This window comes from Sciurus carolinensis, chromosome 14 (assembly GCF_902686445.1).
Source record: "Sciurus carolinensis chromosome 14, mSciCar1.2, whole genome shotgun sequence".
Classification (NCBI taxonomy): domain Eukaryota; kingdom Metazoa; phylum Chordata; class Mammalia; order Rodentia; family Sciuridae; genus Sciurus; species Sciurus carolinensis.
This window is the reverse complement of record NC_062226.1, coordinates 49,642,427-49,657,163: the sequence shown is the minus strand read 5'-3', so window position 1 is coordinate 49,657,163 and position 14,737 is coordinate 49,642,427. Positions and strand designations below refer to the sequence as shown.

Here is a 14,737-nt window from a genome sequence, read left to right as displayed (position 1 = left end):
TTCATATATTCATTGACTGATCATATTTCTTCTTCTGTCATCCTTCTTAATTTTTGGCACAATGTCCCAGTGAAACCCTGGACTTTTGTTGCCTGTGATTTTTGATTGTTGGTCAGAATCCCCTTTGTCATTATTTGTCTGTTTCAATTTTCTATTGTTCACAATTCATTCTTCCAAGTTTACATATTAACAGTCATTTATCCATCTCTTTGTGACTACCCAATTTTTATACTGTTGTTCATATTAGTCTCTAATGCTCCTTGGCAATTCTGTAGTATCTGTTGTAATGTATCCTCTTTTATTCCTGATTTTATTTATTTTGAGCCTTCTCTCTTTTCTTCATAGTTACTCTAGCCAAAGTTTTGTTCATTTTGTCTATCTTTTCCAGAGGAGGAAAATGCTGAATTGTCCTCATCTTTCCTGTTTTTTTTTTTTTTTGTACTTTCCATTTTGTTTATTTCTGCTCTGATTTCATTGTCTCTCTTCTTCTACTAACTGTGGAGACTGATTTTTGCCTTTATGTTACTAGTTCATTGAGGTAAAAGGTAGTTTGATAATTTGAGATATTTTTCCCCTTTATGAAGGTATTTATCCCAAAAACATCCCTTTTAGAACTGGTTTTGCTGCATTTCATGTTTTGATACGTTCCATTTCCATTTTTGTTCACTTTTAGGTACTTTCTAATTTCCCTTTTGATTTATTTTTTTACAACCAGACTGATCAGGAGGGTGTCATTTAATTTCCACTTATTTGTGAATTTTCTAGTTTCCCCTCATTATTGATTTCTAGTTTTATGTAATTGATTTTGGTAATGATACTGATATATGATTTTAATCTTGAATTTGTTAAGACTTGCTTTGTGGCCTAACACATCTATTCTAGAGGATGTTCTGTATTCAGTTGAGGAGAATGGGTTTCTGCATGCCCATAGACACATGCACACATTTCTGCAGGGACAGCCATAGGTAAAATATCTAGGGATGATATTGGAAGTTAAAGAGATTCCATTGCTTAAACTTTTAAACTATTGCCAAGTTCTACATGGTCTCTCCTTCTGAGCTAGTTTGGGCTTCCTTACAGTAAGTAGTCTCAGGACAGTCAAACACTCATAGGGTAGCTAATAAATTCAAGAGTAAGGATTCCAGTTAACAAAATGATGACACATCATTATTTCAGACCCAGCTGATTTGAAACTTTCTCTTAACTGCCCTATTCCAGTCTGCTCAGAACTCACTGAGACCATCTCACATGAACCTATGATTGCAATGGGCAAAATCCCAATCCAGCAGCTGTTCAGTGACTGGTTTTTCAGTTAATGTCTCTTAGTTATTTGGGGCATTTTGCTTCTCATATCTTTGCTTTCCTTTGTTTCCTCTCAAGTTCCTTTCTCCAACTTTACTTTAGAAATTACTGAAACCTAGAAAACATTAGAAATTCTCACAGTTTGTGAATCTTTTCCCCTAATATACATTATATAAAGTAATCAGGAGTGTAAATTAAAAGAGTTTTAGGAACTTTTAAAAATGTAGGTAGAAAAAAAAATGACATAGGAAAACTGAAAGAGCGAACTGAAAGTGGGAAATTCCTCTGAAACAGAGAGGACCATCCCATATAAATGGCCATACCCATGGAGGAAAGACATTCACTCTGCAGACCTTTGGAGCCTTTGTGACCTTGCATAGATTGTAGACAACACTGTTCTGGTTTTCATCATGAGCAACAAGTGCTTCCTCCAAATCGCTCTCCTAATGTGCTTCTCCACCACAACTCTATCCCTCAGTTACAAACTGCTTGCACTCCAACAGAGCAATAGCATTTTGAAATGTCAGGAGCTCCTGATGCAGTTGAATGGGAGGCCTGAAGACTGCCTCAATGACACGATGGACTTCAAGATCCCTGAGGAGATCAAGCATCCACAGCAGTTCCAGAAGGACCATGCTGCCTTTGTCACCTATGAGATGCTCCAGAACATCTATGCTCTTTTCACAAGAGGCTTCTCTAACCCTGGCTGGAATGAGACCATTGTCAAGGACCTCCTTGTTGGACTCCATCAGCAGATGGACCTCCTGGAAACAACTCTGGAGGAGAAACTAGGAGAGGAAAACATACACTGGGGAAACTCCATGACCATCCTGCGTCTGAAGAGCTACTATTGGAGGATCCTGAGGTACCTGAAGGCCAAGGAGTTTAGCAGCTGTGCCTGGACGGTAGTCCAAAGTGAACTCTTCAGGAACTTCTCCTTCATTACCAGACTTACAGATGACTTCCAAAGCTGAAGATGGCCCAGTATGCACCTCTGAACCAGCCAACGATTCAGGCATTCTTCATCCAGCAGAGGCTCATGAAGTGACTGACAGCAAATGTGGTGCATTTGAAAAGACAATAGAAGATTTTAATTTTTTAAATTAATTTATGAATTAAGTTATTTATTTTTATTTGAATGTTTACTTTGGAAAATAAATTATTTATGATGTAAAAACCCATGTGGCTGTTTAATTTCACCTTGATTTATAAATTCCCCTTTGTTAACCATTTCAGAACAGTTCATGAATGGTCTTCTTAAAATGTGCCTACAAAGTAGTATAGTGTTTTGTCCCTGAAATAATTTAAAATTATGAAATTTTAAATTCCTCAGAGAAATTAAAATTCCAAGGAAACTTCATGTAATAAAATGTATTACATAATAAGGGGATCTGAACCTTCTAGGGAAATAAATATGGGGTGAATGATGCTGGATTCAAGGGGAATGGGTGAGCAAGTGGCTTGGGACTAGAAAACTGGAGTGCCCAGTGCTCAGCTTTCTGATCCAGGCTCTCTAGTTGTAAAGTTAGATTGTAGATCTCAGGAGAACTCTAGGGATATGCTAGCTCTTTTACTCAGCCTTGCTTGAGGGATGCTCTGCCTCTGGAAGAAGTTTAAAATACCTGTGTGCCCCCAAGATTGAGGGTGAGACATCCCAGGGCCTTCCATGACAATTATTATGTACGTTTATTTTGCTGATCAGTGTAGTCAAGACTTATGACCTTCTGAAGGTGTCTGTCAGTTTCCAGGGAAAGGGAATAGAGGGAGGAGGACCTTCTCTATACTCTAGCCATCAGGCTAGTTTTCTTGTCATGTTTTTTGAACACCAAGTCTGCTCCTGGCCTCCCAGCTTGGTCATACAGAATGCTAAGAAAATGATATCTGGTTTTCTTGGTGCTCTGCATCTCTGAAGCCACACACTTCCCAAAACAAAAATCTGAGACAGATGCACAAGATAACATCCAATGTTTAAGCCAGACTAAAAGCCAGTAATCATGGGCTACAGGAATTTCTAGTGGGATAGAGGACACCAATTTTCCCAGTGCTTGCACTGGGATTATCAAAGTTTCCAAGGAGCTCCTGGGTACCTGGCCAGCATATGGCGACTGGCTAGGTTTTGGTTTTTGTACTGACCTCTTGGGAACTTGGGATGTTCTGGCTCTATTTACATGGAATAGTCTGAAGCAGGAAACAATATAATATGTATCATGAGTGAATGACAAAAGAAATCACAAAACATTCACAAAATGGAATACTCATTAATGATAGAAAGAAATGAATCATGATACACAACCATAGTGATGAATCTGCAAATAATTTTGCTGAGGATAAGAAGACAGACCCAAAAGGTGTGAATTCTGCAATATACCATTTAAACAAAACTCTAGAAAGGAAAACTAATGTATAGTGACAGAAAACAGACTAGTGTTTACCAGGGAATATCTAAGGTGGTATTTAGAAATGAGATAGTCAGAGATGACAAAGTGACACAGCAAGGTTTTTAAGGGGTCATTGACATACTGTGGTGGTGGTAAGGGAACAGCATTGAGAAATACCCTAATTAAGGCATATACACAGTACACTCCCTAGTAAAGACATAAAACAAAGCAAGCTCTTCAGAGAAGTTGGAGACAAAAGTTCATGATCACCAACCTCAATGAGGCCAGCAGCCTCTCCAAGCAACAGTGCACACCTGTGATTCCAGTGGCCCTGGAAACTGAAACAGTAGGAGGCCAGTCCCAGAAACAAAGCAAAGCCCAAAGCAGCTTAGAGAAACCCCATGTCTATGTCTACCCATGTCTCTACCCCATGTCTATATGTTTCATATATAAATATGAAAAGGGCAGGGGATGTGATTCAGTGCTAAAATGCCTCTGGGTTCAGTCCCAGGACCAACAAAAACAACAACAACAACAACAAAAAGTCAATAAGAGTTTTGGTTGGAAAAATAATTCTAGAAAGGGGTCTGGGGACAGGGGAGGGGAAATCAATGATGAAAAAAATGGTTGGAAAAACACTACTCTAAATGCATGCAGTGAATGCATAAGGAAAGCAAAAACAGAAGTACAAAATATTGGGGATGACATTCAGAAGATTGAAAGTGTATTCATTTCTATTTAAGACTATAGGAGCAAATCAAGGGTTTCAGAGAACCTAGAGGCTTTGGTTCATGATTGCCCTCCTCAGCCCTGCAGCTTCTGCAAGACCCCCCAGTGGCCTTGACTTTGGCTTTCCTTCTGGCCCTGGTGGTGCTCAGCTACAAGTCCACCTTTTCTATGGGATGTGACCTGCCTCAGACCCACAATCTAGGTCTTGAAACTCTTGAGAGAAATGAAACTCTTACTGTATGACTGGTGAAACTGACTTGCTGGATGTTTAAGATCAAAACTTAAGAATTGAGATTAAAATAAAGGGGTCAAGAGAATCAATATTCGGCTCTTGCCCTCAGAGTCAACCTAAACCCAGGGAACAAGAGAACTTCTCTAAGGAGCTTTGAACTCTGGGCCACACAACCTTCCGATCAGGGGGACTGATGAGACCACTAGAGGATAAAAAGTCAATCATAGCACCTGATGCAGAGGAGGGTCCTTGGAAAAGGGAGACATTCCTAATGCTTCCAAAGGAAGCCACCTCATCAAGAAGACCCTACCTAGCAAATGGCACTAAAGGAGCTAAGAATATGCTCTCAAGTTCCCCAAGAGTGACCCCTGTGGGAACTCAGATAACTCTTAACAGCAGGTAGGTATAAGGTCAATTTGACCAGCTTGGTCTTAAACACCTAGCAAAACAGTTAAAACCAAAACACAGTCATTCCTGGACATTTAAAAAACAAAATAATAGTTATTTTAATGTAACTTGGGATGTACACTTGTGTTAAGTCCCCCCAAAATAAGTAGAACTAAAGGTAACAAAAAAGATTCTTAGACAAAAATGCCTGATAATTATCAAAAGAAACTGCCAGAGTTATAAGTTTTTAGTCAGTTTAAGACCTACAGATCTTTCTAACCTCTGATACAGGTAGACTTAATCAATGTTTGCTAGTATGATTCTCTAGCCCAGAGTAACAAAAATAAAGGGATCTCCACTAAACAAAAATATCATACCAGTAAAAAGATATTTTACAAAAATCAGATAACAGTAAGTAACTTAACTACCTCTCCAGCCTTGTTAGACTTTGTTAGGCCTTTTTATGTAAATAATGTCTCAGCTCTTCTACCTCCTGGTAAGAGATTATTAATTTCTATCAGCTTCATGATATTCATTGACATGTTCCAGATGCTATTTATTTTGTACTCATGGTTTTTTGTTTCTTTCATAGAACAAGACTTTTAACCCTAAAAAGGAACTTTTTACTGCTTGCCCCACCCCACATCACTCCCTCTCAGCTCGAAGCAGCAAGAGCAATCATCTCCCTTTTTCCTTACAGCAGTAAATAGTCCCTAAAATTAGAGGGGTAATAATAAAAATTTTTAAAGGCAGTCAATATAGATAGGTAAATTGGGTTAAATCACAAAAATAAGGGCCAGTTTGGGTCCAGAAAGTTGGAGGCAAATGAACTCTGAGAGCTTAAAATGTTAATGCTTCCAGAGCCCTTCCTCCACCCTTACCAAGAACCTGCTCCTGTTCTAACCTGTTGTTACATCTCACTAATAGGTTCAACTTATGAGAGAACCAGACCCCAGAGACCACTGATTTCCAACACCCATTTCAGTCAGAAGACTATGTCTACATCAAATTGTTCCAGAAAGGACTAACACCTGGCTAAAATGGAAGGGACCTTACTCACAACATGTACTCATCACATCTGAGTGAAGACAACAGAAAAAGGAACAGCCCTCAGAGACCCTAACCACTGACTAAAGATAAGACTGAAAAAATGTTAAACATGTTTTTTCTCTTGCTTGAACTATGTCAGGAATAACTCCATGCTTAGCCCTTCAACTTTTTGAGATTACCAAATGGGGTAAATTCTGTGTTACTGTTCTCATCATTCCCCAGGTGTACTATTATGATAAAGAGGGAAGAAGAAAACATATGGGACTAATATCTAGACAAGCGGTCCCTGTCTTAGTTCCCCTCCTAGTGGGAATAGGTATAGCGGGCTCCACAGCTGTAGAACTACTGCCCTGATTACTGGAAATCATAATTTTAAACTTTAAGTAGACAAATAGATTTGGGCTTAAGTGAGTTAAAAAAACTCTGTAAGCCACTGAAAAATTCCCTTGATTCACCTGCTGAGGTAGTTTTACAAAACAAAAGAGGGTTAAATTTGCCTGTTTTTTTTTTTTTTTTTTTTAAATTATGTATGACCTTAAGGGAAACCTATTGTTTCCATACTAACCTCTCAGGTATCATTCATAATAGTTTATCTTTGATTAAAGAAAGCTCAAAAAAGTGAAAAAAAAAAAAAAAGCTAAAAAACTCAGAAAAATTGGTACCAAAGTTCTCTTGGTCCCCCTGGTTAACTACTCTAATAACCACAATGGTGAGACCTCTCATCCTAGTTATGTTGGGACTTTTAATCAGCCAAGCATGATAAACTGTTAAACTAAATATATTAGAGATAGAATCCAGTTTGTTAAGCTAATGGGGTTGCACACTCACCGCAATCACTTATGCACTACTAATGAATCAATGATTTGATTATGTACATAAAATCAGTGGGGAATGTGATGGGCTGACAGATCTGACTCCATGAGAATGTTATAGGCCAAACTCTAAGGGAAATGACTAAACAGACTCCATTTTGCTCTGAGACTCCATGTTATGTAGGAAATAAGCTTCTCCCATGGGAACACCTTGCCTCTGTGCCCATCATCAGTTACTTGGTGTGACATGTTTAATAATATACAATGGCAACTCCTATGTAGTAGTTTTGTAGTAGTTTTGATTCCTATTTCTCCTAAACAATGTACCATGTGAACAGTGATTGTGTGGATGTTAGTAACCATTCTTTAGTTTGTACCTAGGTAAGGGTCATTTTGACCCACTTCCCCCTCTGTTGATGATCTCATGATGTTAATGTGTAATTTCGAATCATAGCAACAGACACTTATGATTAATGTGATTTTTGGTATAAGAACCCCTACAACCCTGTGGTCGGGGCTGTTCTCCCAATAGCCATTTTTTGGGGGCATTGTGTGAGACAATCAACTGGCCAGCTTAATAAAGACTCTCAAATTTGGACTTCTTTTATATTGCATTAATTTTAAATCAAATAAAGATCAGCTGTTCTTAAGTTGCACCCCATAACACTGTGTTCATTAAATTTCTAGCATTGATAAATTTCCTTTGTTTATTACTGAAGAGACACATAAATCCCAATTTTGCAATTAGAATAAAAAATGAATTGTAGAATTGACTTACCCACTAATGGGTACATAAAAATTCACTTTATATAAGCCAGGTTTTGTGTTGTCCTCAGGATGCAGAGGTGAGCAAGACAAACTCAGTTACTGCTCTCTGCTGTCTCATGTTTAAAGGGAAGGAAACCTAAACACAACCTAAACACTTAATAGCAAATATGTTAAAATGGTATAATGAAGAGTATGAAAAAGCAATGAAATTTGGTCAGCAGAAGGTAGATGCAGCCTGTTAGGGCAGAATGGTGAAAGCAGAGACATCTTCTATAAGTTGACTGAAGACACCAAAGTGCACATAAACCGTTCGATAGATAAGTTTGCAATTTACAAGAAATAATTGTCTAATGGATCATAACTGGCAACTGGAAGTGCAGCAAAGGAGGTGATCTTGTGGAGAGACAGTGTACAGGAAGAAAAAGATTTAACCTTGATCCTGAGGACCTTCAACATTTAAAGGGATGGGAGAGAAAAAGCCAGGAAGGAGACGGAGGTGGGAGATGCTGACTTTTAAAGGACAAGAGGAGACAATGGCAGTATAATGAAAGTGTTTTTTAAGAATTAAATTTGCTTAGAAGAAAAGCAATTGATAGATTGATGGAAGATGTGAATTGAAAGTCGTCAGTCATGGGGAAAGTGGAGGTCAGTGTCAATCTTAGTGACTTCTAATTGAGAAGAATGGATCCACAGAAACCTTTCTAGACAAGGTAGTGATGAACAAGACAAGAGTAATTGGGGTTGACTATTTGAAAAAGAAAACTGAGAGGTTGTAATCTGAGACAGAGGAGAAAAGTCGGGTATGATCTGAAACAGACTGTAGGGTTTTTATTTCTATAGTTTTTACTTTTGAAATATATATTTGTTCAAAAGAATTTCATGTATTAGTAAGTCATGTTAGAATCTTTATATTGCATTAATTTTAAATCATGATACCTTTAATTACCATAATCAATTTTCCTATATTCATAGGTGCTATGTTATATGTCAGAAGGCTGCTCTGTGGACTGAAACTCTCACCACAGTGGGAAATATGATAGAACCAGGGACCTTGTGAGAGCTGGATCCTAGAAATAGTGAGTGGAAATGACACTGGAGTAGGTGGCAGGTGACTAAGAGAAGAGAAGGACTCCCTGCTTCCTGTCACCTGAGGAGCAGGTCATTGGAATTTCATCAAATTCAGACTTACATCTGTTTTCCATTTCAATCAGGTGCAATCATAACTTTCTAGGAATATCACCACAGAAATAAAAATGATGTGTTGATGATTTTTGGAAATAATGGTTCAATTTTGTTTCATTTTTACTTTGCTGTTTTACTTCTAACCTCAAGATGAAAATGAAAGTAATTCAAAAACCTCAGGCAACACTTTTCTCAGGAAATATGAAATGAAAAGACTGTGTAGGCAGAACTAGGTGGTGATCCCCCATCCCTCCACAGCACAGAAGAGAGTCAGTGAGGGAACAGCTGACTGGAGAGGAGACAGAGCAAATGTTCCAAGATTGAATACTTGACAGTCTGAGACCTGCAGAGACTTCAAGTTTGATTACCAGGGCAGAGATCCTCAACACTGAACCCAGACCAGGGTGGTGTGAGCAGGGAGGGGAAGAGAGAAAGAGGGAGAGGAAGAGCACATAAGCTCACTCCCTTAACCACAGGTTCCCATAGGACAACAAGGTCAGTGAAGGAGATTAAGCAGTTTAGCCCAAATTGTGGCCTCAAAACCCTGCTGAGCATCAGAATCATTTTGTGGAGCCCACAGCTGGCCTGTTGTCCTACAGTAAGTGAAATCAACATGGCATCTCCTCACCTCCAGGTGCAAGAAATAAAACCAGAGGGAGTATCCCTGCAGTGGGATGTCTCAATAATCTGTCCAGAAGGATCTTGCAAATGAGTGACTCCTAGCTGAAAGTGACTGCAATCCCCTACCCCTCACCAGGAACCCCTCACTCCACACAGCCACTGTGGCAGCCTAGACAGAGAAGGCACAGAAGCCACAGAGTCAGGAAGTGGAAGTGTAGAGCCAGGCAGGAAAGCAGTCTGTGTCCCAGCAGCAGTGGGGACAGCATCTGAAGTTAGAGCTGCATGGGGTGGGAGGTTGCACCTGGGTAGGATGGCTGTCTCATCCCAGGCAGCAGAGAGGGTCGGCCCCCAGGATGCCTGGCTATAGTCAGCAGGAGCTTGGACCATGTTTGTGTCTGTCCCAGTCAGTGGAGGGAGCAGGGCTGGTGGTTTGCACCCTGGGGCTGTGGGATCCAGAAATGAGGGAAACCAGCTAAGATTTTTCACTGTACCAGAAAAAGTGTCCCAGTTATCTGAGTAGGTCAGGGAGGACACTTTTATACTACAGACCACCCATGGAGAACAGGCCCCATGCTTACAGATAGCCACAAGGCTCTATGTCACTTTGAAAAGTCACCTATAATGTACAGTGGTGGGCGGTGACCCAAGGTAGTCAGAGTGACTGAGCAGATCCAGGCATCCTGAGTGTCTGCACACGGGATAAAGAGCCAACAGACAGAGTTCCACACCCTCTGAGCATCCAGCTTCAGGCCCTTGGGCTGACAATTGAGAAGAGGCTGGGGAGGGCCACAGCATCTCAAGGATTGGCTCCTGTGCCCAGCACCTCTTGGGTATCCAAAGCTGAAAGAGATGGAGATCTTCTAAAGGTCCCAAATCCAAATCATGACAAAATCCAAAAGAGCATTCAGTAAGGATTTTCTTCACCTTGGCATGTTTTATTATAAATAGCCCTTTTATCAACCAACTTTGATTATATATATATATATATATATATATATATATATATATATTACTCTTCACTTTGATTTGATAGGTGTTACCATCGTTTTGATATTTGGCTTCAACTAGTTTTACATTAATTTTTCTTGTTTTAAAGCATTTTTGAAATTCTCTTTTTCTCTTAGCTCAGAGTTACATTTTCTCCCCTTACACCCTCTTTTTCCTTTTACATTACTTGCTATCAATTGCCCTATCCATTTTTTTTCTATTTGCCTTGATTTGCTTATACTTTTGTGTCTTATATTTTCTTTAATTCTTGCTTTCACTCTTCATTTGTCTAAATTTTCTTCCTCTTTTTTTGCATCTACATAATATTGTAGAAATATTACATTTAATTAATAATAATAATGATAATAATAATATTTTCACCCTATACAAAAATTGTACTACAAATTTATACCTACATTAGAAAAACTGTGGAGAACAGTTTCAACAAATTTTTGGTTTTTCCTAAGTTTGAATAGTATGTGACGTTGCTCTAAAGTGATTGTAGTACATAAGGATTAGTAGTTTCTCTCAAAATGATGATAATATTTATCTCAAAATTATAATGAAAAGCAGATGGCGTACATTGAGTGAAAGTACCCATAGATGTGAATTTGCCCACCCTGGGGCTCTGAAAGGAAAGACGCTCACTATATAGTCTCTTGCATACAAGAACTAAGAATCATCCTACTAGTATTAGCAGTATAAAAAAGAAGGGGAACTAACTTCTTCAAAAAGCCCAAAAGACTTCAAAAGATGACCTCATGGATACCATATTGAAGGAAATGACCTAAAAAGAAGTTAGAAAGTTCATAGTGAAAATCTTCAACAAGCTAAAAGAAGATGTAAGAAATGAACTTAGAAAACAGAAGAAATGAAAGATAATTTCAATAAAGATACACAAATTCTGAGAAAGTACAAAAGAGAAATCCTAGAAATGAAACTCAATAAATCAAATTAAGCATTCATCAGAAAGCATCATCAATAGATTAGATGACTTTGAGCACACATTTTGAGGAATTTGATACCTTTTGATTTACACAGTTGTTATATTAAATTCATTGAGTAAAGTTTCTTAGAAAGTTAATTGGAATACCAATAGGTTTTCAGATTTACTTTTGACTGAATACTTTTATTTACACATTTATAACTCTGAATTTGACACAAAGTTTAAATTTAACACTTTTACTCATGAAGGAGTCATATTCATTGGGTATATGAATACATACACTTGTGCATTGAAATTTATTAGGCTGTGCATGGTTGTACACACCTTTAACTCCAGTGATTGTGGAGGCTGAGACAGAAGGATTACAAGTTTGAGGCCAGCCTGAGAAACAAAGGGAGGCTATAGCAACTTAGTAAGACCCTGCCTCAAAGTAAAAATAAAAGGGCTAGGGACGTGACTCAGTGGTAAAACCCTTCTGGGTTCAGTACCCAGTAAACCCCTACCTATAAAAAGTTAATAGGCCTTTCAGTGAAAAATGATTCTAAAAAGAGGAGACAGGGGAGGAGGAATACATAATGAAAATATGGTTTGGAAACATTGTTCTAAACACACGTAGTGAAAGCACAATGGAAAATAAAAACAGAAGTAGAAAGTTCTAGTGGTTGACATTCAGAAAATTGAAAGTATATTGGTTCCTATTTAAGAAATGGGACCAAATCAAGGGTTTCAGAAAACCTAGAGGCAAAGGTCCAGAATCACCCATCTCAGGCAGCCCAGCAGCATCTACAGGAATCACAATGGCCTTGCCCTTGGCTGTCCTGCTGGCCCTGGTGGGGCTCAGCTACAAGTCCACCTGTTCTCTGGGCTGTGACCTGCCTCAGATCTACAACCTGGGTCTTGAAACTCCTGAGAGAAATGAGGAGGGGGTCCTGATGCTCCTGGAGAAAATGAGGAGAGTTCCCACCTTGTCCTGCCTCAACTACAGAAAGGACTTTGCCTTCCCCCAGGAGCAGACAGATGGTGAGCAGGTGCAGAAGGCTCAAGCTGTCTCTGTCCTCCACGAGATGACCCAGCAGGTCTTCAACCTCTTCAGCACCCAGGAGTCCTTTGCTGCTTGGGACAAGATCCTCCTGGACACATTCCTCACTGGCCTCTATCAGCAGCTGGATGACCTGAAAGCCTGTGTGACCCAGCAGGTGGAGGTGGAAGAGACTCCCCTGAGGGCTCTGAGGAAGTACTTCCACAGTCTCACTGTCTACCTGAAGGAGAGGAAACACCTCCCTTGTGCCTGGGAGGTGGTCAGAGCAGAAATCGTGAGATCCTTCTCTTCATCAGCAAACTTGTATGGAAGACTAAGGAGTAAGGAATGAGACCTGGTCCAACAGGGAGATGCTTCTCACTGAGGATACACCTTACCACACTCCCTCAAGTTCTGCCATTTCAAAGACTATCATACCTGCAGTAATTTTCACAATAATCAATTTGTCAAATGTTTTCAGGATTTTGTGCCACATTGGTTTCAATTCTACAGGCAGTTCACCCTTACATCCCTGCAGCCGTGTGTATTTATCTTTTAAAAATATTTATCTATTTAACTATTTATAAAATTAATTTATTTCATCTATTTAGTATTATGCATATATTTACAATATGAACAATAAAACCAGTCATTTCTTTATATTTCAGTAATTTTTTGCATTCTTCATTCAGTACTTCTTCAATTTTTTTAACTCTACATCTTGCAGGAGGACAAGAAGTTGGATAAATATTTCTTTTCATTCTTTTCCATTTAAATTTCAATAGCAATGAAAATCTTTGTTCTAAATGCTAATCTGTATATTGAGTTAATTTTGTGCACATCATTATATTTGCTTATAGAGAAGTTGAAATCAACAGAAAATCAATAAACTCTGGATATGATGAAAGAAAAGTATGAATATCTCTCCTAGAAGAAAAAAAAAAATAACAGGAATTCTCTGACTCATCTTTCTACTTACTTCTAAGGGGTTTCTGCTTAGATAACCTCCCTCTCTCATGAATCATCCCAATTCCATGTATTTTCCCTCTGTAGTGATGGTTTCAATGCACACAACAACTTACTGAAATTCTTGCATAATTTCTTAAATTTGGTTTTTAACTGATACATGAAAACACAAAAGTGGTGCACTTGAGTGGAATATCATGCTATGTTTGATGTAGTGTTTTAATTGGGTTACACACATTCACCTCCTTGAACATTTATAGTGTCTCTCTTGTGAAAACCTACAAGATCCCTCCCTCCAGCTTTTTCAAACACACAGTGGAATAGTGCCATGTACAGTCACCCCATCCTGCAATTGCTCCCCAGCTTTTTGCTCTTTTCCAGTTTGAATGTGGAGCCCATTGATCAGCCTTTCCCATCTTTCCCCCCTTCTTCTGTGTTTGACCTCTGGTAAGCACCACTGTGCTCTCAGCTTCTAAGAGAAGCTTCTTCCTGTCCTGGCTCATTTCACTTTACATGAAGGTCTCCAGTTCCATCCAGGCTGCAGATCACAGGTTCTCATTATGTTCTTTTGACTGAATCATGCTGCATTGGGTGGCGCTCCTGCTGCCCGGCATCTGCCCCTGATACTCCATTTGTGCCAGTTCTCTGGTTTGTTGATGGCAGTTTCACGTTTAAGTCTCCTGAGGAATCAACTGAAAATTTGAATTCATCTAATCTCATATTTATTCTTTATTGTCAGGTTTTTATTTTTATCTATCATATGAAAGAAGAGTTTTCATTGCTTTTTATACAGATTGCGTGGGAAATTACTGTTAATAATTATACACACCATTTAACAACAGATAAATCCATAATCATAAAACTATTTACCTTTTTTCTATAATAATTTTAGGAAATAAATGTTTTCACAATCCATTAGCTTATTTTCCACTTTAATACATTAGTTTTTCAACTGTAAAATCTTACTCATTTTCATTTTCCTGTAGAGAGAGCTGTGTGAAGAACTCTTTATTATTTCCTTCCTCCTGATTCAATTAATTAAAAAATATGTTATTTAGAGACAGGGTCTCACTGATTTGCTAAGTGCCTTGCTAAGTTGCTGAGGTTGGCTTTGAACTCATGATCTTCCTGCCTCAGTCTCCTAAGGTGCTGGGATTACAGGTATGTGTCACCGTGCCCAGCTCTTCCTTTATTTTTCTTTTCTGTTTTTTTTTTTTTTTTTGTGTGTGTGTGTGTGTGTGTGTGTGTGTGGTGCTGGGGATTTGAACCCAAGGCACTGTGCTTGCAAGGCAAGCACTATACCATCTGAGCTATATCCTTCATATAGGAAAATGATTTCATGAATCTTATACTCTTAGG

General features: G+C 38.8%; 2 protein-coding genes across 2 annotated transcripts; both read left to right on the top strand.

Annotated features, from left to right (window-relative positions):
• The first annotated feature begins 1,712 nt into the window (after window positions 1-1,712).
• On the top strand, window positions 1,713-2,276 carry LOC124963958 (interferon beta-like). The gene has a single exon (XM_047523711.1). The coding sequence runs from the start codon at window positions 1,713-1,715 to the stop codon at window positions 2,274-2,276; it is 564 nt and encodes a 187-aa protein (XP_047379667.1).
• Window positions 2,277-12,191: 9,915 nt separating this feature from the next.
• LOC124964683 (interferon alpha-5-like) lies at window positions 12,192-12,764 on the top strand. Its single transcript, XM_047525290.1, has one exon. The coding sequence runs from the start codon at window positions 12,192-12,194 to the stop codon at window positions 12,762-12,764; it is 573 nt and encodes a 190-aa protein (XP_047381246.1).
• Window positions 12,765-14,737: the final 1,973 nt, after the last annotated feature.

Bases quoted from the DNA above. Each gene is read 5' to 3' on its own strand.
- LOC124963958 (XM_047523711.1), top strand. From the start codon at position 1,713: ATGAGCAACAAGTGCTTCCTCCAAATCGCTCTCCTAATGTGCTTCTCC.
- LOC124964683 (XM_047525290.1), top strand. From the start codon at position 12,192: ATGGCCTTGCCCTTGGCTGTCCTGCTGGCCCTGGTGGGGCTCAGCTAC.